At 44.6% G+C, this 22,782-nt stretch overlaps 1 protein-coding gene across 1 annotated transcript in view; it reads right to left on the bottom strand.

Moving 5' to 3' along the window:
- LHFPL6 (LHFPL tetraspan subfamily member 6) overlaps nucleotides 1-19,973 on the bottom strand; it is a 298,609-nt gene extending 278,636 nt beyond the window's left edge. Inside the window, exons 1-2 of the mRNA XM_053563878.1 lie at nucleotides 19,688-19,973; nucleotides 17,698-18,272 (exon numbers count right to left, since the gene is read on the bottom strand). Of these exons, the coding sequence (XP_053419853.1) occupies nucleotides 17,698-18,082 (385 nt within the window). The 5' untranslated portion in view covers nucleotides 18,083-18,272; nucleotides 19,688-19,973. The remainder of the gene's footprint in view (nucleotides 1-17,697; nucleotides 18,273-19,687) is intronic.
- Nucleotides 19,974-22,782: the final 2,809 nt, after the last annotated feature.

Raw genomic sequence — 22,782 nt, 5'->3', positions numbered from 1 at the left:
TATCTTACAGAGAGCAGCCAAGGCATCTGGAGCATGAAGGGCCCTGGTGACAGCCAAGATTACTCTGGCAGCAACACGAGAATGGACGGCAGGGAGGCAAGAGTGCAGGAGGGAACCCTGGCAAAGGATCAGTATTCCCCAGCCACCACACATCTTCTGAGCCATTCTCAAACATAATAGTGCTCCATGACCCTAAATGGGTATCATCTTTAACGCCGGAAACCTTTTTAAATGGTACCCAGCAGGTCATGACTCTTATAGTAGCATATTTCCGTTACACATAGGTGCCTGTTCCATATCTCACAGTACATTCAAGACAATCAAATCTCTTGTCACTCTACTGGATTCAGCCTCTAGTCTCAATTTAAATTTACAGTACATCCTTCTGTGCCAACTTCAATTTTAAAACAATTTTTTTATGTTTCTCTTATAATATACTTACAATAGTTTTCAAAGATGTATACACAACCACCAAAGATCTTATTTTCTCTTTATTTTGCTCAATGCCCCTGAGGATCACAAACAAAAATTCCACAACCCCTGAATTGAGCTCTAATTTTAGAAACTATCATTTCAACAAACACCTCCAAGTATCACTGGTGAGGTTGACTTTGTGAAGATCAAATAAAGACCTAGCAATAAATACGATACTGAAGCTTGCTGTTGGTAGAATGACAATAGCATGTTTCTGAAGGAACAAGTATAGTGACCAAAGCAATGGATTTATCTCCTCAGGGGCACCGTCTCGTAGTCTGTGCGCTTAGCTATTCCCATAGTACCTATCACAGTTTCAAGCAGAAATGTACGATTCAATGAGAAAATGTGTGTAAAATTGTTTTATATATTTTAAAATACTATATCAAAAGTATTTATTAGCTGACTTAGAACTCTGAAGAACTTAATTTTACTTTCAATTGGTTTCTAAGGTTATGCAAAAGAAATAAAAATACAAGTAGCATCCAGGCTTTACCTACAGAGGGGAGTAGTGGAAGAAAGATGAAGGTCTCACAGAAGAGTTAGTACTTTATACCACCATGAGGAAGAAAACCCACAATATGGTGGCATGTGCTAAAAACAAACAAAACAACAACAACAACAACAAAAACCTCACTCATCCAGACTTCAAGAATAAGTATACAGACAAATTATGATCTGCCCAGGTCAAATATACCTAGTAATAAAATGTATTTCCTAGGTCCTGTAAATTAAGTTACCTACAGAGAAGGATATTACAAGTTCAAAAACTAGTTGAGGAAATGCAGTTGGGATAGCTATAGAAAAACTGAAAGTAGATGAAAATAGAACCAATGTTCTTTCTTTGTAATTCTCCCTTTATAATACTCTGTAATTCCTTACTGTTCTTTCTTAATCTTCTTCTATCCATGACTTTTTCTCCAATATCTACCATGTTACCTATTCCAGAGCAGGTTTCAATAAATATTTACACAACGAACTATTAGAAACAGCTACCAAATTTATTGGGAACCTATTAATACTTTCTCAGACCTGATCTTATGGGACTTACATACAGTATTTCAACTTCACAAAAACTCAATGAGGTTAATGTTACTACTAGTATTAAATGAATGACCCTGAGGTTGAGTCAGTAACTTGTCCGGGACCAGGAAGAATTTAACCTCGTCTGCCCAGATCTGTGCTCCCTCATTTTGAGTGGCAATGTGACTCCAGAATAACATGAACCCATGAGTAGAAGGCAGTACACTTCAACATTTGCTAACAACGGAAAAAAGTACTAATATTTAATGTTACTTACATTCTCAAAGAAACAGTTGGGATTTTTTTTTCCTGTCATCTGATTGCATATAGCATTCTAAAGCATTCCATGTGGCAAAAAAAGTTATTCTAATCTTAGGCTTTAAGTTATGCAACAGAAATAATCTGCCAAAAACGACAAGACTGCCAAGCTAAAAACATTTCCCTTGTCCAATATTTTCCACCATCTTAAAATTCCATCAGATTCAGATTTCCTGATCAGCTCCAACTGGACTGCAAAATCATTATGGTAAAACCACTCTCCACAAAGCACCAAGGGTCTGAAATCACGCTGAAGTCAAGTACATGAAAAGGTGCGCTCAGGGAAGGAGAGCTCCCTGTGGGGTGGGTCAGTGAAGCCCAGTGAGCCCCAGGGCACAGCAACACCAAATCTCTGAGAGGTTCTCCCGGGAGGCTGTGATCAGGACGGCCACCCATAGGTGGACAAGACAGAGGTACTGACTTTCTTCCACCCCGAAGGTGACCAAAACAGAATGCTGTCCTATCATGAGACTAAAAAGATAAGTAAAAAGAAGAAGGTTCAAATATTCATCCTTTACACCTCTGCTTTTTTACTCTGTGGTCCTTTCTTCACCAAGGCATCTTTTGTTAATGACTATCATACACAGTGATCTTACTCCCTACCTTACTTTTAATTGCAATCTATTCTAGACCAAAACAAACAAATAAATAAATAAACAGCTATTCCTACAAAGTACAAACTTCTCCACCATCCTAGTCTATCAGCAGCGAGTAACTGTTGAACAGCCAGGCACTGTCCAAGGGCAGGCTTACAAGTGACGATTAAGGTGAACACAGCCAGGAGCTTCCTCACAACCAGTACACCCAAATGACAAAAATAAGTTGAGATTCAAAAGCCATGTGTTTTTAAATCATAAGTAATATCTGCTCACAAGAAGGTTTTTAAAACCACTATTTGTATAAATCTGTATGTTTAACCCTGATCTTTCTCATGGGGGTCTCTGTACAGTGTCTCCAACTACCTACTTGTTCCACCGTAACTTGCCACGAACTTGAACTACAAACTGTACTGAACTTAAACTCATCCCATGACCTTCCAGATCACACCTCCACAGACATCTGTCTCCACAAATGGCAGCTTCATTCTAGGAGGCACAGAGACTTGAAAATAGAGAGCTACCACTGAGGCTTAATCTCACCGGCCACAATTAGTTGTCAAGTCACAGCGATTGTCTCTTTCATCCCATCTTTCATTTCTTTCTCTTTGTTTCTTACAATTTCCAGAGTCCAGAGCTGGCTCACTCTATACCTCACTCAGAAAAGGGTGCAATGCCCATCTGGGTGAACTGTAGTCCAGTGAGACTTCTATCCAACTGAGGGGCTTGAAGAATGAGGAAATCAAGGCAAGAACCAATCCTGTAAAACAGGGTAGGAGAAGACTGAAATTCAGTGATCATGTGGCTACCACAGCTAACTTCCAGCAAGTGGGAAGTACAAAGTAGAAATTTGATCAGTGGTGGAACATTCCAGCATTCCAAATGTACCCTTGTCTGCCTTTGTTTTGTTTTTGGCTTCCACAGTGGCAATGGTGAAGATTCAAGAGAAAAGACTCAGTATCTCAAGAAAGTTTGGCTACAGCTGACGGGAGGTGACCTTGCCCTACAGCCTCCCCTCCACGGACATCCCACAGGATTGTGAGGACAGCAACCAAGTAACACCTGTCCGAATCCTCTCAGCAATTTGATGACATTCATCTGTACAGTTCCTCATTCTCAATGTTGAGCCTCCTGAAGGCAGACATGGTGATGGTCAAGTCATCATTCAACCCAAGGCCATTCCATAAAGTATGAATTTGATCAACAATCAAAATGGAACTGGGTTAAAAGCCCACATGTAATACCTTTTCAAAGAGACCATATTACATTAACTCTAGGAGGACAGCAAATTGTTACAGCCTACTCTGTCTCAAGCACTTTTCTACGCTCTGGAAATAGTATGGTAAATAAAATAGACCAGGCCGCTGTCCTCAGTTACAACCAACCAGAGAAGAAACACATTATATACTAGTTGCAAACACTAAGTAATCACGCACACAAAATACCATAAAAGAAAAGCACAGGGGGGAAATATTAACAGTTGTGTCCCCTGAGCAAATCATACCTAGTCATCAGTATAACTTAACTACCACATTCAAAGGACACACAGAGAAATTCCAAATGACTTTTTCTCTTTCCAAAATACAACAAAGGTTACCTGTACATGCATAAGTGAAAGAATCCAGGTCCTTTCGCCTTAAATCTCCCACAATTCGCCTTAGATGAACAAACTTCTCGTGTGAGCAGGTACAACAGGGTTAATAGCAGCTCCCTGCTCAAACCTCTTCATCCCTGTGTTGGCTTCTGAGCTAATGAGTACCCTAAACAAATCCTTAACATGAACCCATTCAGAGCCTTCATTCAGGCCCTTCCAGTCCCTCTCGCCTCCCTAATCCATCCTGCCTCTTTCTTTCCAGTCTAGAGTGCTTCAAAGGCAACTTGCTCCCTCACATCTGAGGGTCTTGTCCCTGCTCTCCCCTCACCAGGAGACTCTGTCCCCTCCTCCCAGGCTGTGTGTCAGGTCTCAGCTCATGCTTGACTCCCTCAGAAACTTCTTTCATGGCACCTACCTAGGTCATGACTGCCCATGTTGTACCTTTTCTTTCTAATACGTATCATTTTTATAAATTTACATTCATCTTAGAATGGGAGAGTATTTCATTAGCCTGGTCTCTCTTACTAAGCTTAAATTCTAGGTAGATTCAAGGGCGGTGCCTGTGGCTCAAAGGGGTAGGGCGCCGGGCAAAAAAAACTGCAAAAAAAAATAATAATAATACAACCTCTACGTAGATACGAACCAAACTTTCTGAATAGTGCTCTTTTTATCTCCAATACCTAGGACAGAGCCTGACACATAGTAGGCACCTAGAACATTTGTTGAATAAATAAATTTCTAAAGCACCAATATAAAGTCCATTTTTACATCTAGTGTGTACCAGAGTAACTTCCCTTAGGACTAAAATCAATATTCTTCCTCAGAGTACTGTTATGAAAATGAATTCTTACTTAGATGTGCTACAGAGTCCATAAAGGAAGTGCCTTAATATCTAAGGATTATCATTTTCCCTTCGATTGAATAATACAACCCCAAACAAGAAAAATAAAGCAAAACTACAAAACAACGTCCCAACAAACACTAAATTGCAGAAAAAAACCTCCTTTGTGGTTTCCTTCTAGACAAGAATATGGAAAAATACTATATTTCTGTCCATGATAATTGTACACATATAGCAGGGAAGGAGAAATGATACAGGCAGCTTGGATTGTTATGGGGAGGCAAGTGTTGCCTGGAGTGAGAAATCTACACCCACTCTGCCGACATGTCTGTGTTCCCACTGTCTGGCCTATTGGAAAGATGTGGTCCGGTAAGGAATCCAGTGGTCCAAACGTGTGCCAGCCCCACCAACTGCCACCTGCTGCCTGGACGGAAGGTGTGTTAGTTCACTACTGAGAGGGTGATCTGGGCAAGTTCATCATAACAGAACTTCAGGGGGATGTGTTTCAATACAATTTCTGGAGCCTGGAGAGAGAGATACACAGAAACACCTAAGAATGCCATGCCTCATACACGGCGAGTCTTGCTAAGAAGCATTATATCAAATAGGGATTGTAGTTAATCATAGACGCATAATATTTTAAAGCTTTTGCCTTTCTCAGAAGTGTAATATAAAATATACAAGAACTACAAATTACACTGGAATGACAGAAGCACATGTCATGTGTCATGGCTCAGGTGCAACTGGCCCTGAGAACACAACGTGAACATTGACTCGCAGACAATAATCGAAGAAAAACTAGTCTTTGTATTGCTTTGTTTTAAAATACATCTGTAACGTGACTAACATAAGCTATGACAACAATCTATTACGCCTCCAAACTAAACGATTGATTTACAGGTAACTGACAGCAATTTTCATCTTTAAATGTGTGGATAAGTAATATTCATTCATTTCTTTTTAAACATTATAAAACAAGAGTATAATTGAAAATGTCAAAATTGGTTATGAAAATGAGATATATAAAAATGAACTTACATCTAATTACTGTTTATGTAATTATACATTTAATGTGTCTTGTATTTTTAGAGAAAGAAAAGAAAGCCTCTGTTCTTATGAAGCTAATAAAGTTCAATGGCAGGGACAGCTGCTTTGACCATCATCAAAATGCCCCTCTGAAGCCCCCAGGTGGGCTGAGCGGTTAGTAACCTGTGATTGCATGTGGACACACATGCAAATGATCTTAATATCACAGATATTCACCTTGTACAGGTGCGCAAGTTACATCCCCATGCTATGGCAGCAACAATATTTATTACTTTTTAAATAAAACGGAGTTACTGCAATTTGCCTTATCTTCTTTTCAACTGTTAAGGGACTAGAAGGAAAAAAAGAAAATGCTGGCTCCTTACACAGCAGAGATATAAAATTACTGAGATATTCACGTTCACTCATCATATTCATCTAAAGATACTGTGGCAGCAAGTATCTTGTTTGACTCTACCTCAGAAACATCTTCAAAATCCTTTCACTCTGTCCCCACAAGGCTCCACTGAGACCCTCACCATCTCTGGCTGACGTTGTGATACCAGATCTCTCTAACTGCCTTTCCTGGTTTTGGTTGTTCTTCCAATCAATTTTTCCTCCTTGCTGCTACCAGATTATACAGTTTCTAAGTCAGCTTCACCAACAGTCACTCAAAACTGCATTTTGTTACAGGTAGAGAATCCTTAGCACAGAATACAGACAGGGATCATTGTACCCTGACTCCGTCAGTCCTCTTCACTCCTATCCCTGTCACATCAGCCCTACCCTCTGCCTCTTGTAGGAAATCTGCTACCATTCTCTAAACTCCATTAGATCCTTGACAATTCCTTGGCTTTGAAGATTTGATGTTCCCCTGCCCAAAGGCCCTGGGGGTGCCTCCTGCTCACCACACCAGGGTCAGCTAGCACCTCTGCTATGACGTGTTTGCAGACACAATGTTACTCATACCCTGAGCACCTGCAGCATTTTGTTCACAGTCCCGTGGACCCTGGGCATTCCTAGATTAAACATCTGTGATTTTCATTCAACAAAAATTCCAGAATTTCCAAGTAGGACATAATCTTCCATTTGACTGAGATATGAACTTGAATTATTGTGTTTCACCCAGAGACCAGTCAGGGAAGCCAAAGCCATCCTAGGTATTGCAAACACAGAGAATTTAATTCAAGAAATTGAATTAAACCGATACTGGTGACGGAGGAGCTATAAAGCCAACCGGAATTCAAGAGGTGGCCCAGAAATCAGCAACAACAGAAGACTACTGCTGCCCATTGGACTGGAACGATCCTGGAGAAGATGCATGGCTGGTGACTAGAAGGACTGGGCTGCCTGACTAGGTGGGATTATGTCAGTGGTTTTCTGCTGAGAGCTGGGACCGTGAGGGGCAGGACTTTCCAGGAGGAATAAAACTACTGCCAAGGGCGGCGCCTGTGGCTCAGCGGGTAAGGTGCCGGCCCCATATGCCGAGGGTGGCGGGTTCAAACCCAGCCCCGGCCAAACTGCAACAACAAAATAGCCAGGCGTTGTGGCGGGCACCTGTAGTCCCAGCTGCTCGGGAGGCTGAGGCAAGAGAATCGCTTAAGCCCAGGAGTTGGAGGTTGCTGTGAGCTGTGTGAGGCCACGGCACTCTACCGAGGGCCATAAAGTGAGACTCTGTCTCTACAAAAAAAAAAAAAAAAACTACTGCCAGCAACACTGCCCAAGGAAGAGCAAGAAAGGAGAAACACTTGGTCTCCCCCTGCCTCCTTCAGTTTTCCCAAAGGAAAAGGTATATTGTAAATCCGGGGGATTGGAGATCATAGGCATTTGCTTGTTGAGTGCCTCCCACTGGCCAGATGTCAAGGTGTCAGCTGTCAAGGCTTCTGGGAGTGCAGTCCCTTGTGACATAGAGGCAAGCAAGGGAGGGCAGAAGGGAAAGGAGCGGCACACCCTGTGTGAAGCTGGAGGGCACCGCACCTGCCTGCTGCCTGGGCCTCCCCATCCCTCCCCACCTGCAGCAAAACGCGGACAGAGTGAGACATGCCTGCAATCACACCTCCCATGCTGGTTTCCTCCATGACTCCGAGCTCTGCAATAGCAGGGACCCAATTTTTATCCCAACACCTAGCATGCCATTTGTCATACAGCAGGCGCTCCATAAGCAAATGCCTATGATCACCAATCCCCTGGCTTTACAACACACCTTAACTCAGCGCTTCCCAGAGTTGGTTCTGCTGACCATTAGTTCAAAGAGATGTTAGTGCATATAGCAGGTAAACAGGACCCTGCCGTTCTCAGTTAAGTTTGTGAAAAACAGTGACAAACAGACTTAAGCTGCTTTCTGGGTGGCGCCTGTGGCTAAGTGAGTGGGGCGCCGGCCCCATGTGCCGAGGGTGGCGGGTTCAGACCCAGCCCGGCCAAACTGCAACAAAAAAAAAAAAAAAGAATTAAGCTGCTTTCTTTATTGCAGAACTACTCAGAGCTTTTAAACTGTGCTCCGAGGGGGAACATTAGTATTATGCAGCATTAATTCAGCTTATATGAAATGGTATACAGAATACCATCTCCCAGAGGACAAACATCATGCAGGGACATAAGTTAAGGTGACATCACTCTAAATGCCTTCACGTTGGTAGCATTATTTTCTTTCACCTTTAAAATATTCCCATGAGGTACAGAAGAATAAAGTCACACCTCATAAAGAGAAGAGTCATTAATAAAAAAAATCAGAAAAAACGGAAATAACACATCAAGCCTCAACTGACCATTGGTCATCGTAGAACTAGAAGAAAAATGTAAGTCACAGTTCCTGCCTTATTTGAAGAGCTAAGACAGGAAAAACAAAGAATCATACAAGGGAACTTTCTTTTTTATCCAACAGTATTTTTACATACATTTTAGTACATGAGGATACCTCGTGTTGTCTGATTAGAAATCTGAGACTCTTGGAGGTACATTATTTACCGAAGTGGCAAGCAGCCCAGCTCTGGAGCTGACATTACCATTTTAGCTTCATGAATTCTAAGAGCACATCATCAACTAGAATGATACCTACCATATAAAGAAAAGATAACTAGATCCCCTAACATCAGGTTAGTAATCTTAACGACCAGAACTGGGCAGTTCTGTATCCAAACTCATAGTACTCTAAAAATGACCATTCAAAAATCTCTGAGAAATCCTTGGACTCCTGTTATGATCTAGCTAGAACTTTAAAAGTTCTATTTGGTCCTGTCTTAATGTTTTATTGATCCAGACTGACAATGCAGGACATTATCCTTCATTTTTAAAGAGAGACACGAAGTCCTCGGTTTTGTTATTTAAAAAAACACGTCTTTTGGGGGGGCAGCATGGCTCAGGGAGTAGGGTGCAGCCCCATATACCGAGGGTGGCGGGTTCAAACCCGGCTCCGGCTAAACTGCAAGAAAAAAATAGCCGGGCATTGTGGCAGGCACCTGTAGTCCCAGCTACTTGGGAGGCTGAGGCAAGAGAATCACCTAAGCCCAGGAGTTGGAGGTTGCTGTGAGCTGTGTGATGCCACGGCACTCTACCAAGGGCCATAAAGTGAGACTCTGTCTCTACAAAAAAAAAAAAATATATATATATATATATATATATGTGTCTTTTCAAATTAATATTATGTTATTGTTATCCTTAACAAAAGATTATTACAAAGGCTTTCAACACCAGGTATCTATACTAAAAAATTTGTCCAGCAGATAAACTTCTGTTACATAATTTTTCAAAGACGGTATGTTTCCTTTCTTCAGATATTCAGCATTCTCCCGGAATGGCCTCTCTACCACATATTACAATCGTGACATTAACTTTTCATATAATTTCAGTAGACAGGCAAAAGCTGCTGTGTCATATTACTACAAGTGTTTCTATAATATCAGAAGCGTAAACTGAGAATCAAAGAGACAATAAAAATCTTCACCTATGTTAAGAGACTTATTCATGATGGTCAAAAATTGTAAATCATACATATAACATGGAATCTTATTTAAAATTTTAATATTATAGTGATACATTCATAGCTCAATCAGTAATTAATGGGATAACTTTGGTTGTCACTCTCTAAAATTCAGTGTTCTCATTTGTTCAAAAGAATAATAATAATTATAATCACCTGTTTCACTGAGGGGACATGAAAATTGAATATGTTCCACAGATAAGGGCCCAGATAAATTAGGGGAACACTTAGTACTATGTCCCTCCTCATTCTCCCCAGGGGACTGGCAATATACATCAACCCCCAAAGGCATTGCAAACTGGTGCTGAAATGAAATGTATTAATTTTCCATGATCAAGTGCTTCTCAAGTCTACCTGTCCCTAAAACTGTTTTGCTTTTTCCTGGTAACACCTACTGGTACACCCAGGAATTAATGCTCCTTACAACACGCTTTAACAGAGCAACAAGATCAATTCTTGTAACCACCAAGAAATTAATGTTTTGAATTGGTGCTTTTATTCTTTCTGATTATAACCAACACCCACAATAAGACACCCTCACCATGCTGCAGAGTCCAACTGCTGAGAGTATTCACTTTCTGTGAAGCAAATTTTATGTATCTTAGGATACTACATGCAGGACAGAATGATGTAAAGATCTCGAGTGTATTTTTTGAGTTCTTTGTATAGAAATGTTTATGAATTTACATTCCACAGTTGGCTTCCTTTGGGACTAACAGCATGTTTTTATAAGCCAGCTCACCAATCTGCAGTCTGTGTATTACTGAGGCTCACTCTTCCATACTGACCACAGCTTCCGTACTATCTGGTAACAAAGAGAAGTTAAAAATCAAATGGCTCTTTTAGAAAGACTCTCCTCTGCAAAAAGTAAATGGAGAATTCAGCCATGTCAAAAGCAAATCTAATAATTCTGGAGAAAGTTGTGTTGCATAGCTTCTAATAGGACAGGTCCAAGGGTGATGGATAACTCTATATTCCACTATTTTTAAGAATTATAATCATCACCATTTTTTAATTAGTAAGAAAACAGTAACTCAAAATACCCTGATTCCCCGAAAATAAGACATCCTCCGAAAATAAGACCTACGTACAGGAAAGATAAGACGTCCCCTGAAAATAAGACCTAGCGCATCTTTGGGAGCACACCTTAAAATGAGACACTGTCTTATTTTCGGGGAAACAGGGTAGGGACAAATTGCATATATCTGGCAGAAAAGAAATCAGAAATCTGAGTACCCTCTAACTGAATATGAACCAGCTACATCACAGTGTTGCAGAGTGAAGGATGCAAGACAACACTGGGAGTGACGGTGGGGTTTGCAATTTGCAGCTGGAGTCATAAATCAAAATATAGTGCTCATCTAAGTATGGCATGAAAAATATCTAATCTTTCTGCTCAAGGAGCACATATACCAGGCTGACCATCACCTACGGTCAGCAATGTAACGTAAAGGAGAAACGACCACTAGAGATGCAGCAAGGCTGACCATTCGCGCCAAGTGTAGTTATTTCAGGCTACACCCCAATACTAGTCTAATATCAGGTTTTAATATCACAATAAAATTGGTTTCTGTTTCACAAAATACGGTTTGTGACCTTCTTTGTCTATAATACCTACAAAGCTTGTTCAGTTTTTCCTGGTCCCCACCCAGACCTGCTAAATAGACTGTTAGGGACAGAACCTTGGAGTCTCCACATGAAATAAGCTCTCTGGTGATTTTAGGTGCATTATAGAACTATTATAGAAGAATGTTGTGTTGAATTCTGATATGAAGAAATTGGAAGCTTCATAGGAAACTTCAAAACAACAGAAAACCTTCTAGGTGGCTCGGCACCCGTAGCACAATGGTTATGGCGCCAGCCACATGCACCGAGGCTGGCGAGTTCCAACCTGGCCAGGGCCAGCTAAACAACAATGACAACTGCAAAAAATAGCCAGGCACTATGGTGGGCACCTGTAGTCCCAGCAACTTGGGAGGCTGAGGCAAGAGAATCGCTTAGGCCCAAAAGTTTGAGGTTGCTATGAGCTGTGACACCACGGCACTCTATGGAGGGTGACATAGTAAGACTCTGTCTCAAAAAAAAAAAAACTTCTAGGTTAAGGCTTAGAAGATAAGTTTTTATAGGGATAAAAATGCTGGGGGAAAAAAATAGTGACAATGACAATTTGAACATGTCACTTGAAAACATTGTGAGACCCAAGCGTATAAGATTTGGTATTGCAGGCTTTACAAAAGATGAATTAGTACTAGCATCCTGCCTTTAACGTGAGAGCAGAGGCTCTCTGGGGTGTTCGCTGCCAACTGTCCTCAGTGGTCTCCCTGTCACTCCTTCCTAGCTGGCAAGCCTTGCTCGCACTGTTGCGCCATTTAGGCCTCCATCTCAAGCCTGTGCCTCTCCACCAACAATACATACGGTTGTGATGAAAGGTGTGGTCTGTAGTTCTAGAAAGTACTCCCATTGATCAAAAGTGTATCATCCTCTTCCCTGAAGACATTTAAAATCAGGTGACCCTGATGTCAGTCCAAACTGATTTCAGTGGCATCCTGCCCGGCAGAGGCAGCTCAGACTGGGACGCTCCTAACCAGGCTGTCTTTCCAAGATGCACACGGCTGTACGGAGTTAGCGAAGGGCTGTCCGGCCCTGTCCCTGTGGTCTGCAGTGTGGTCTTCTTATCTTTCAACTAACAATCACCTACTGGAAATCCACTGCATGCAAACTGCAGAAGATGTGTTAAGGTCTTACTTCTCCATGTACAAAATGCTATTTCAGATAGAGGGAAATGGCAAATAAGAAGGAATTTCATATATAATGCATAAATTATAATATGTATAGAATATTGACAGAGAATTCCAGAAAAAGAACTTGTTCTGACAAGAACAAAGAGAAATGGAACAAAGATGTGTTGAATCAATATTGAACTACAGAGGTGGGACATTTTTATAGCCCAATGGAAGAGGTGTGTATCAGATCATGACACAACTAAACTTTAAGTTCCGAAAGTAAGACATCTGCTAGAGGCCACATCGCCTAAACTGTGAAACGGCTAACTTAGGACAGGATTCTCACGTTGTGCTCTCAGGACCGGCTCGAGCATCACCTGGTAACATGTTAGGAATGTAAACCGTGATGTAACCACCAACCACACTGAATCAGAAACTCGGGGGTGGACCCAGCAATCCATGGATGGTTGTGATGATACTGAGGCTCAGCAGATGCCGGCTGAGAACTCAGAACAACTCACCTGGACCTTCCATGGTAAGTTAGGGTCTGCTGAAGGAAAAAGAGCAGTTACTGATCTACAAGATGTAATTTAAAGAGGAACAAAAAGCCCTGCCTGCCTCCCCAACTGGCCTAAGAAATCCCTGGGTTTTCTTAAAATGAGATCAAATGCCTTCAGTTAAGACAGCCTCAGCCACTGAACAGCCACCATACCCATTACTACGCCAGCATGCGCTCTTCATCTTATTACTCAGCTGTCACTTGACAGAGAGTCTGGACGTGGAGAAGAGCGTAACAAGACAGATCATAGAACAGCTCAGGTTAAAGCACCACAGAGGAACCAGGGTCCTAGGCAGTCGTCCTGAGGAATGAAAGACAAGCCCAGCTGAGACCCTGGAAAGGCAACGACACTCAACACACAGACAAAAGGCTGCTCAAAGAAACACCCTGTCATCACTACCATCTTGAACAGCATTTAACTTAACCAATTAGTTGAGGAGATGATCTCTCTGCTTCTTAGTACAGAACAGCGTCTAAACTGGAAAGGTAGTTGTCTACTGCTGATCAGCACCCCACACCCACTCTAGACCTACTATGTACACGTGACTTGCGTTCAAACTAAATGTGGAAGAATATAAATTTGGGGCTCTCTTTGCTACCCCCTCATTCCAGCCCCAGAAGATGAAACTTCACACCCTGACATAGGCAAGCACTCAATGGCAGACTTCACAAAACAAGTCTGACCTAGTACGCCTTTATAGTGTTGTTAGGCGTTTCATGTATAGAATGCGTAAATCTCACCAATACATACATCAAAACGTTTGATATTAATTTTTCAAAGTTTTGCAAAAGTTCATAATGACTATGACAGTATTTGAAAGCACATGCTTTTATATTCAACACACAAAAACATTTAAACTTCCAATTTTTTTCTGAGTATCCTTACCATGCTATATACACGTTAACATTTTTTTTATACATTCTGTTTTCTGAAGACTTTCTATATGTCTTTAAAAACTCAAGTCGAGGCTCTCTTGTCTCCGTGCCTGCTCGCCTGGCAGTGGAGGCCTGTTCACTGTCTACGGCAAATGTATCTTGCTCCTACTCTATAAACTTTCTCTTCCTCGATAAACTTTGTTTCACGGTGTCTTAAAAAAAAAAAAAAGTTTTTAATTAAAAAAAAAAAATTCGGTTGAGGATACAACTTAACCCACCCTGGTTTTGTAAAATACGACATAGCACGTCTTCCAGTGTGAGATGGAGATGGTAGTGATTAAAGGTGACATACAAGTTGCTCCAGGAAAAGTAGTTGCCATTGATTCCTTGAGATTGCTACTATGGGTAACTAATGTCCATGCACACCAGTCCTATTTTATGTTCTATCAGTAGGCAGGTGACATTTTAACCTCAAACCAACCGGAGCAAGAAAATTCAAAATGAAGGTGACACTTTGTCCTTTAACTTTTTCCAGAGTCCTGCTGGAGTTCTACGGCCTGATGTTACACCCAGTATGCAAACTCTAAACACAGCAGGCAGTGTTAGGCAGGATGCCTCTGTATTTTGCCATTCCCTCTTTCCTGTTGTCTTTGGAGCACCCCTAACTTTAGCTAAACACAACCTGCTGGGCATATCATTTTTAGTAAGAGAATCCGCCTCACAGCAGACTGCCCTTATGTTGATTGCATTTCTGAAGCCCTGCAGGCTGTGAAGCTCACAGAATTTACTTGTTTGGTATTTTCCAGAGTCTTTAAGAAACCCACCCATTTTACTAAAAATTTATTAAAATAAAATTCCTTACTATGTGGCTCAGCACCCGTAGCACAGTGGTTACAGCACCAGCCACGTACACCAAAGTTTGTGGTTTCAAACCCGACCCTGGCCAGCTAACCAACAATGACAACTGCAACAAAAAAATAGCTGGGCATTGTGGCAGGCGCCTATAGTCCCAGCTACTTGGGAGGCTGAGGCAAGAGAATCACTTGAACCCAAGAGTTTGAGGTTGCTGTGAGCTGTGACATCACTGCACTTTAACAAGGATGACATAGTGAGACTCTGTCTCAAAAAAAAAAAAAAATTCCTTATTATGCAAGTTTTTAATGACTAAGACCCCAAATAATTATGAAATGAACAAAGAGAAGATTTTTTTTGGGGGGGGTCATCTGTTCTCCCATTAAATAACAGTAATTAAGGGCAGATTTTTCAAAACCTTTCCCATATTTCAAGTTATTTTTTAATTCTAAATTTACTGTTATCTTTGGCAACATGCATATTTACTTGTGCCCTCAAGAGGTTAGGCTCAGAAAACCCTCTTAGGTTTTACATTTAGAATGATTTTTGCCTGATATGAGAAACACATAGGAGAAATGAGAGAACAACAACTTCTAGAACAAACCATGCCCTTAGCTTAATGTCCGCTAGACTCTAATGGAGCCAGAGTTCATGAAAAGCATATCCAAAGAAAAAAATGATTCTTTTAACAATATGTATACAACTTCCCCAACCGTCCGTCTCCCTGGGTATTCTGTAAAGTAGGACATTTAGCTCTATCTAATTCAAAACATCCATACAGAGCTCGGGAGGGAAGCCTCAATCTCAAAGGTCTCAGATTCACTTCCTGTTCCCTTCCCTCATTGCGTGTTTAAAGATAATCAATAAAAACTGATTCCTCTTTGTAAGCATTTTCCTGTTCTGCCAGAAATAATAGCAATCCCTGCCCTAAAATGAAGAAGAAATGGAAAGTAATATTAACCGTAAGAGGATAAAATGAAACTGCCAAAGCGTTTTTCCTGAGCCAAGGGAAACACAAACACCGATCCAAGTTTATTCTTAAAGAAAAAAATTTTTAATACTCCTGGCGTTAGTTTCTTAAAAATCTGTGATATCAACAAAGTTTCCAAACTCTGGATGTATATTTCCACTTTCCATGACAACCTCATTATGTTTCCTCATAGTTCTACTGTATTTTTGTGTAAATACACATTATCCCATGCAAGGTTTCAGTCAGTGGTCAACATTGAGGCTGTAAAGACATGGGGAGGGGGTCCCCCAAACCGCCTCCCAGGATGAACTAAAATGTAAAACAAAAAGGCAAAAAAGAAAGGGGAACAACGTTACATCCAGTAAGAAAATAACGAACTGCGAACAATTCTCTCATTTCGAAACACAAAACTTTTGCCACTTGCATATTCAGCACAAGAATTAAATCTTTCTTAAAACATTGTTTGAAACTTGTATATTAAATAATCTAAGATAATCCACCGGGATTCTCTAATATGTATAGGCTGTCTCAGAACAATTCATTTAAATGTTTTTACTTCTTCTGGATTCTTCACAAAAGACTGTAAGAAAACACCAAATGGAAGAGAGTCTATTGCCTTGTAATGAAGTTACAAATACATTGTATAAGTTTTCCAGGCTTCCTATTTCCCTTTACTCTGCACTATCTGTGGAAATTGTCATATTTCACCAGGGCAGACTGTAAATCAGACAAGTTCAGCCAGTAGGTTGAAGAATGGAGGTGAAACGCGCAGTGGAAAATACATAAAGTACAATCAAAACCATATGACCATAGATATTGAAGCAAGACTTGCTGGAGAAAATCCAAGTAAAAATCAAACCTTTTCTGGTGTTAGTGAAACTCTCCAGTCTATTTGAGGCAACACACATCATTGACTAAATATTCTTTTATTTTCTTTTTTTCCACAGCAGAAACACGCAGGGAAGTTAAGTTAAGTAGGCTGGGCACGGTGGCTCATGCCTGTAATCCCAGCACTCTCGGAGGCCAAGGTGGGTGGATTGCTTGAGTTCAGGAGTTCGAGACCAGTCTGCTCAAGAGTAAGACCCTATCTCTAAAAACAGGCAAACATTACGGCAGGCACCTGTAGTCCCGGCTACTTGGGAGGTTGAGGCAAGAGAATCACTTGAGCCCAAGAGTTTGAGGTTGCCGTGAACTATGATGCCACAGAACTCTACTGAGGGTGACAAAATGAGACTTTGTCTCAAAAAAAATAAAGAAATAATTTAAAAAGATTACCAGCAATGTAATTAAGCCTATGTTTATCTCTGTAGCGCAGTTAAGTTCATAGTTGTTAATATAAAACTGATCTCTCACTTAAAACAGTAACACTTACTTAGGAGTATAGTTTATGATTAGACAGGAGTCAATTTTGCATCCACCAAGGAACATTAGAAGTTAATGGTGACAACATTGAATCGAAGCCTATTCCACTTTCTATGAAATCTTTACCTCTAAAGACGTCAATATCCCAGTAAGACAAAGATAGTCTAATTGCCTATTTGTTAAGCATAAAGAGCTATAAAGCTATAAAATTCAAACTGTCTCCTCTACTGCCTATGCACAAGCTAAAAGTTACTGTCTCACCCAGGTGGTACTGAGCAGGTCAATGACATCTGGGTCCAAGGATATTCAGAAATTAAGAGTTCTTACAGCTGTAAAGCAATTCCAAAAAAATCTATGACGTTGACGATCTATCACAAAACCCTTCAAAATCTATTTCTCCTGTGCATTCCAGCATCAATCACAATAATCTCAGCAAACAAATGAAACACAATTTTTAGTATTGCTTTGGGATTCTGGTAAACAAGTGAAGTTCAGCAAGTCACTTACCCCCCAGGAACTGAATTCCTCCAGCCACTCTTCCCACTGTCCTGGAGATGAGCTCAGATACGCAGCAACCCATGAGGGCCGTGAGCGCCACCAGAAGGAGCAGACCGCAGCCCAGGCCTGTGACCACGGTGCAGATCCTCCACTCTGCGCTGGGGATACCCTGAAAGGAGGCATAGCGTCCACACTCCTCCACCATCACCATCATCTGGCGACTCTCATCATGGACGGGATATGAGCACCTCCGAAAAGTACCAAAGGAGACAGCCGTGCCCAGCTGTGACCCCCAGAGCCAGTAAGGCATGAAGAACCCCACACAGGAGGTGGCAGCACAGAGGAAAGAGAGCAAAGCCCAGATCACGCCAGTGCAAGTCAGGCTGGACGCCATCTTTCACCAGACAGGGCAGCGAGGACCTAGAGCGAATGTTCTGGGACTGCAGGAGGGAATGAAGGTGTGAAATCACCAGGCACCCGCAGGTCGTCCACAGTTCTCTGACGCAGGAGTCTCTATTCCCAGAATGGAGCTTCAGGCTTACTGGGCATCAAGTTCCCATCCTCTGCACTAAGGACGATGGTCCCTGATAAAACAACAATAGGACGTACTCAGAGTTAAAGGCTTTTCTGAAAGTGACAACATGTTCAGTTGGTGTCCCATTTCTACTCATTAAACCGTCGAACTTGCCTCAACATTTCAAAAGTGGGAAGAACGAATTCTCTCTACAAGCTCCTCCATAACTCAAGTTTTGTCAAAGCTTCTTCATGCCTTTATCTCCTGTAAATGCTCCCAAATTAACTATGACAGCTATTTACTTAAAGAAATGCATGACCCGCATTTGCCAAGTCAAGAAGTTCATTTTATACACTCACGTTAAAAGTAATGTAGCATTTAAACAGGCAGTAAACATAATTTAGGATATTAAGATAGAATGATCTCTACCATGGTTTTTTTACTTGGCTTGCAAGCTTATGCTCAACATTTTTTGCAACTTTTCTGCATCCATTGAAGGGTGCATTAACTCTCTGCATGAGCCAAACAAAATAATTAGGATAATTTTTCACAATTGCAGAGTACCATAATTTAACAAACATTATAGTTTGCAGAGGCACATCCATTGGCTAGAACTATCATCAGACACTTCCAGGACTCTTTCAGCAGCGTCTGAGAATTCCTTCAGTCTTAAGGACCATCTTCTACTGCAAAAGGAAGCCTGTCCCTGGCTTAGTTTGTACCAGCGCAGTTCTGATTCGCTGCTTCCAAATAATCTTACTGGAAACCATTTCTGCAACCAAATTATTGTCTCTTCCAGTCATCCACACTCCCAGGGCGTTCCAGCGGTTCCAGGTGCATTTACTTCCACGCCTGCCTTTCAGAAAGAGTTCCTTAACCATTTCCCACACTTACCAGAAAGAAAGAAATACAGAAGTGCACCCTGGAGTTCTGTCCCCAGAACTCCCAATCCTCCATCCTCTGCCCCACCTTCTGTTAGTTCCAGATGTCAAAGGGAAGGGAGCTGTCTGCCTACATTTTCCTTTCCTTCTTCCTCCGTTTCCTTTTCTCTTTCCTTCCTTCCTTCCTTCCTCCCTTACCTCCTCCCCCCACCTCCCCTCCTTCTTCTTTGCCTTTCTTTTTCTTTAAATATTGTCACCTGCAGTCAGCAGCTGAAGTTGGTCTACTTGGCCAAGAGGCCAGGGCAGACCGGCAGGGGGTGGCGCTGCCGGAGGGGACCGTCTCCGACTGCCGCGGGCGCCCCCGCCCGGCCGAGCCTCCCTGAGCCCGGCGACCGCCTCGCCCGCCCGCCCGCGGGACACACGCGAGCCTCCGACTCCAGAGGCGGCTCCGGGCGAAGGCGGGATCGGGTGGGAAGGCGGCACCCCAGGCAGCTGCGGACAGGAGCCGACAGTCGGCGGCTCGGGGGGTCTGGCCCGGGCGCAGCCAGCTCCGGGGTCCGGGGACGCGGGGCCGGGGAGGGCGGGCGGCCCGCGCTGCACTTACCCGGCGGCGGGCGGCGGCCCCTTCTCTCCGGCTCCCGGGCGCGCACACAACTTGCGGTCCTGCCCGGGCGGGGACATCCACGGCGGGCGAGGCTGTCCTGCTGCTCTTCGCGCGGTCTCCGAGAGACCCGGCGACCCGGCAGAGCAGGGGCTGGCAAGAGGCGCGGGGTCCCCACGAGGACCGGCTGCTCGAGCCCGGCGCCGCCCCCGAGCCGACTCCCGGCGTGTCCCCCGCGCAGGACGGGCGCCCGGGACTGCGAGCGGAGGCGGGGACCTCCCTGCGGCGGGCGAGGCGGCGCCGCCTCCTCCCTGCCCGGCCCTCCCCTCCCCCTCCGGCCCTGCGCCTCCCTTCTCCCTCCCCCTCCAGTCTCCACCCCTCGCGCCCCGCGGGACCCCGCGCGCGGACAGACTGGGGGCGCCCCCGGCCGGCTCCCTCTGCTCCCCAAGCCGCCAGCCCCTCCCGCGCCCTCCTAGGGCGTCTAGCGCAGAGACCAGAGCGGAGGAGGCAAGCAGGCGGACAAGTCCGGGAGAAAGTTGCTAATCTTCTAGGATGCTGCCTGCGGGCCACGGAGGAAAACGCGTGTCCCCTGTTTGCTTTTCTGGGTCTACTGTTCGGGTTCCTACAGCCCTTAGGAAAAGACTAGTTGGGAAGGAGGACCTTAAAGCGTGACCATTTTGAGCTTTGAGGGGCCTCTTGACAGCGGTCACTTTGAAAGGCGGTGAATGAGACAGACGTGGACGTGGGATGAGAGCAGAGGGAGAGCGCCAGGCTCACGTACTTCGTGGGAGCGGCCAGCTTTCCAGATCGTCTATCCTGGCAGAAGGCAGAGACTTACTTCCAGCGAGCCTCTCCCTACGGATACCCTCTCTGGGACCCTCTTTCAAGGCCTTCCCTGCTCCCCAGGCCTCCCTCCCCGCTCCCCAGGCCTCCCTTCCTCCCCAGGCCTCCCTCCCTGCTCCCCAGACCTCCCTTCCTCCTCCCCAAGCCTCCCTCCCCTCCTTCCCAGGCCTCCCTTCCTCCTCCCCAGGCCTCCCTTCCTCCTCCCCAGACCTCCCTCCCTGCTCCCCAGACCTCCCTTCCTCCTCCCCAGGCCTCCCTCCCTGCTCCCCAGACCTCCCTTCCTCCTCCCCAGACCTCCCTCCCTGCTCCCCAGACCTCCCTTCCTCCTCCCCAGGCCTCCCTCCCTGCTCCCCAGACCTCCCTCCCTGCTCCCCAGACCTCCCTTCCTCCTCCCCAGACCTCCCTCCCTGCTCCCCAGACCTCCCTTCCTCCTCCCCAGACCTCCCTCCCTGCTCCCCAGACCTCCCTTCCTCCTCCCCAGGCCTCCTTCCCCTCCTCCCCAGGCCTCCCTCCCCTCCTCCCCAGGCCTCCCTCCCTGCTCCCCAGACCTCCCTTCCTCCTCCCCAGGCCTCCCTCCATGCTCCCCAGACCTCCCTTCCTCCTCCCCAGACCTCCCTCCCTGCTCCCCAGACCTCCCTTCCTCCTCCCCAGGCCTCCCTCCCTGCTCCCCAGACCTCCCTCCCTGCTCCCCAGACCTCCCTTCCTCCTCCCCAGACCTCCCTCCCTGCTCCCCAGACCTCCCTTCCTCCTCCCCAGACCTCCCTTCCTCCTCCCCAGGCCTCCCTCCCCTCCTCCCCAGGCCTCCCTCCCTGCTCCCCAGGCCTCCCTCCCTGCTCCCCAGACCTCCCTTCCTCCTCCCCAGGCCTCCCTCCCTGCTCCCCAGGCCTCCCTTCCTCCTCCCCAGGCCTCCCTCCCTGCTCCCCAGACCTCCCTTCCTCCTCCCCAGGCCTCCCTCCCTGCTCCCCAGGCCTCCCTCCCCTGCTCCCCAGACCTCCCTCCCCTGCTCCCCAGGCCTCCCTCCCCTGCTCCCCAGACCTCCCTCCCCTGCTCCCCAGGCCTCCCTCCCCTGCTCCCCAGGCCTCCCTCCCTGCTCCCCAGACCTCCCTTCCCTCCTCCCCAGGCCTCCCTTCCTGCTCCTCAGGCCTCCCTTCCCTGCTCCCCAGACCTCCCTCCCTGCTCCCCAGGCCTCCCTCCCCTCCTCCCCAGGCCTCCCTCCCTCCTCTCTCCTCTCTTTCTCTCCCTGCTGCTTCCCTCCTTTCCTCTCCAGCCTTCCTTGTGATCAGTTTTGCAATCTATACCACCATTCAATTTCTTTTTCTGAGAAAAAAACTGATTTGGTTTCCCCTCTGGACTTGATGTCCCTTTATTTCTTTGTCTTTAGCACTAATCCCTTTGGCAGTGTAGAGCTAGATCCGTAGGTGACTGAGTGAGGATCCACCGAAGGCAGTATTTTAAGAAGCAGGCCATCTGGGAATAACAGTTCTTGAAGTAAGATGCTTTCCCAGATGCAGTTTTTCTAGTGTGCCTTTTCAAAGTAGTTGAATGAGACAGACCCACCCATGAGAATGAGTTGGTATATACTTTACACTAAATTTTCAAATGGCACCATTTTAATAAGTTAGGTTGGCTTACCATTTTTTCCACAACTACAGCTGGAGATGTGTGTTTTCTTCATTATTATTTTGAAAGACTCTTAGGGATTGGTTCCAACCGTTTGAGGTCATAGACCTTTTTAAGACTATAATGAAATTGATGAGCCTTCCAGGAAAAAAAAATGCACAGGCCTCTTGTGTATCAGGCATTATCACAGTGGTTCTCAAGGAGGAGACAACATGTCCCCAAGAGAAACTCGGCAAGGTCTGGAGATACTTTCGCTGTTGTGACCCATGACTGGGAGATGTTACTGGCATCTAGGGAGGACGGCCAGAGATCCCTCTAAACACAGTGAACAGGACAGCCCCCAGAATGATCTGGCCCAAAACGTTGAGAGTGCTGAGGTTAAGAAAATCTGTTGCAATAAAATGTCAGATGGTTTCCCATACCCCTGAAGCCCATTCATGAATCTCAGGCTCTGAATCCCCAATTTAAGTTTTTTTTTGTTTGTTTGTTTTTTGGTCAGGGCTAGGTTTGAACCTGCCACCTCCAGCATATGGGACCAGCGCCCTACTCCTTGAGCCACAGGCACCACCCAATTTAAGTTTTTTTAATTTGTTTTAATTTTCTTGTACAAATCACCAGTTACTGGCTCAGTGACA

Source organism: Nycticebus coucang, chromosome 15, assembly GCF_027406575.1.
Source record: "Nycticebus coucang isolate mNycCou1 chromosome 15, mNycCou1.pri, whole genome shotgun sequence".
Lineage (NCBI taxonomy): Eukaryota > Metazoa > Chordata > Mammalia > Primates > Lorisidae > Nycticebus > Nycticebus coucang.
This window is presented reverse-complemented; position numbering and strand designations above follow the sequence as displayed.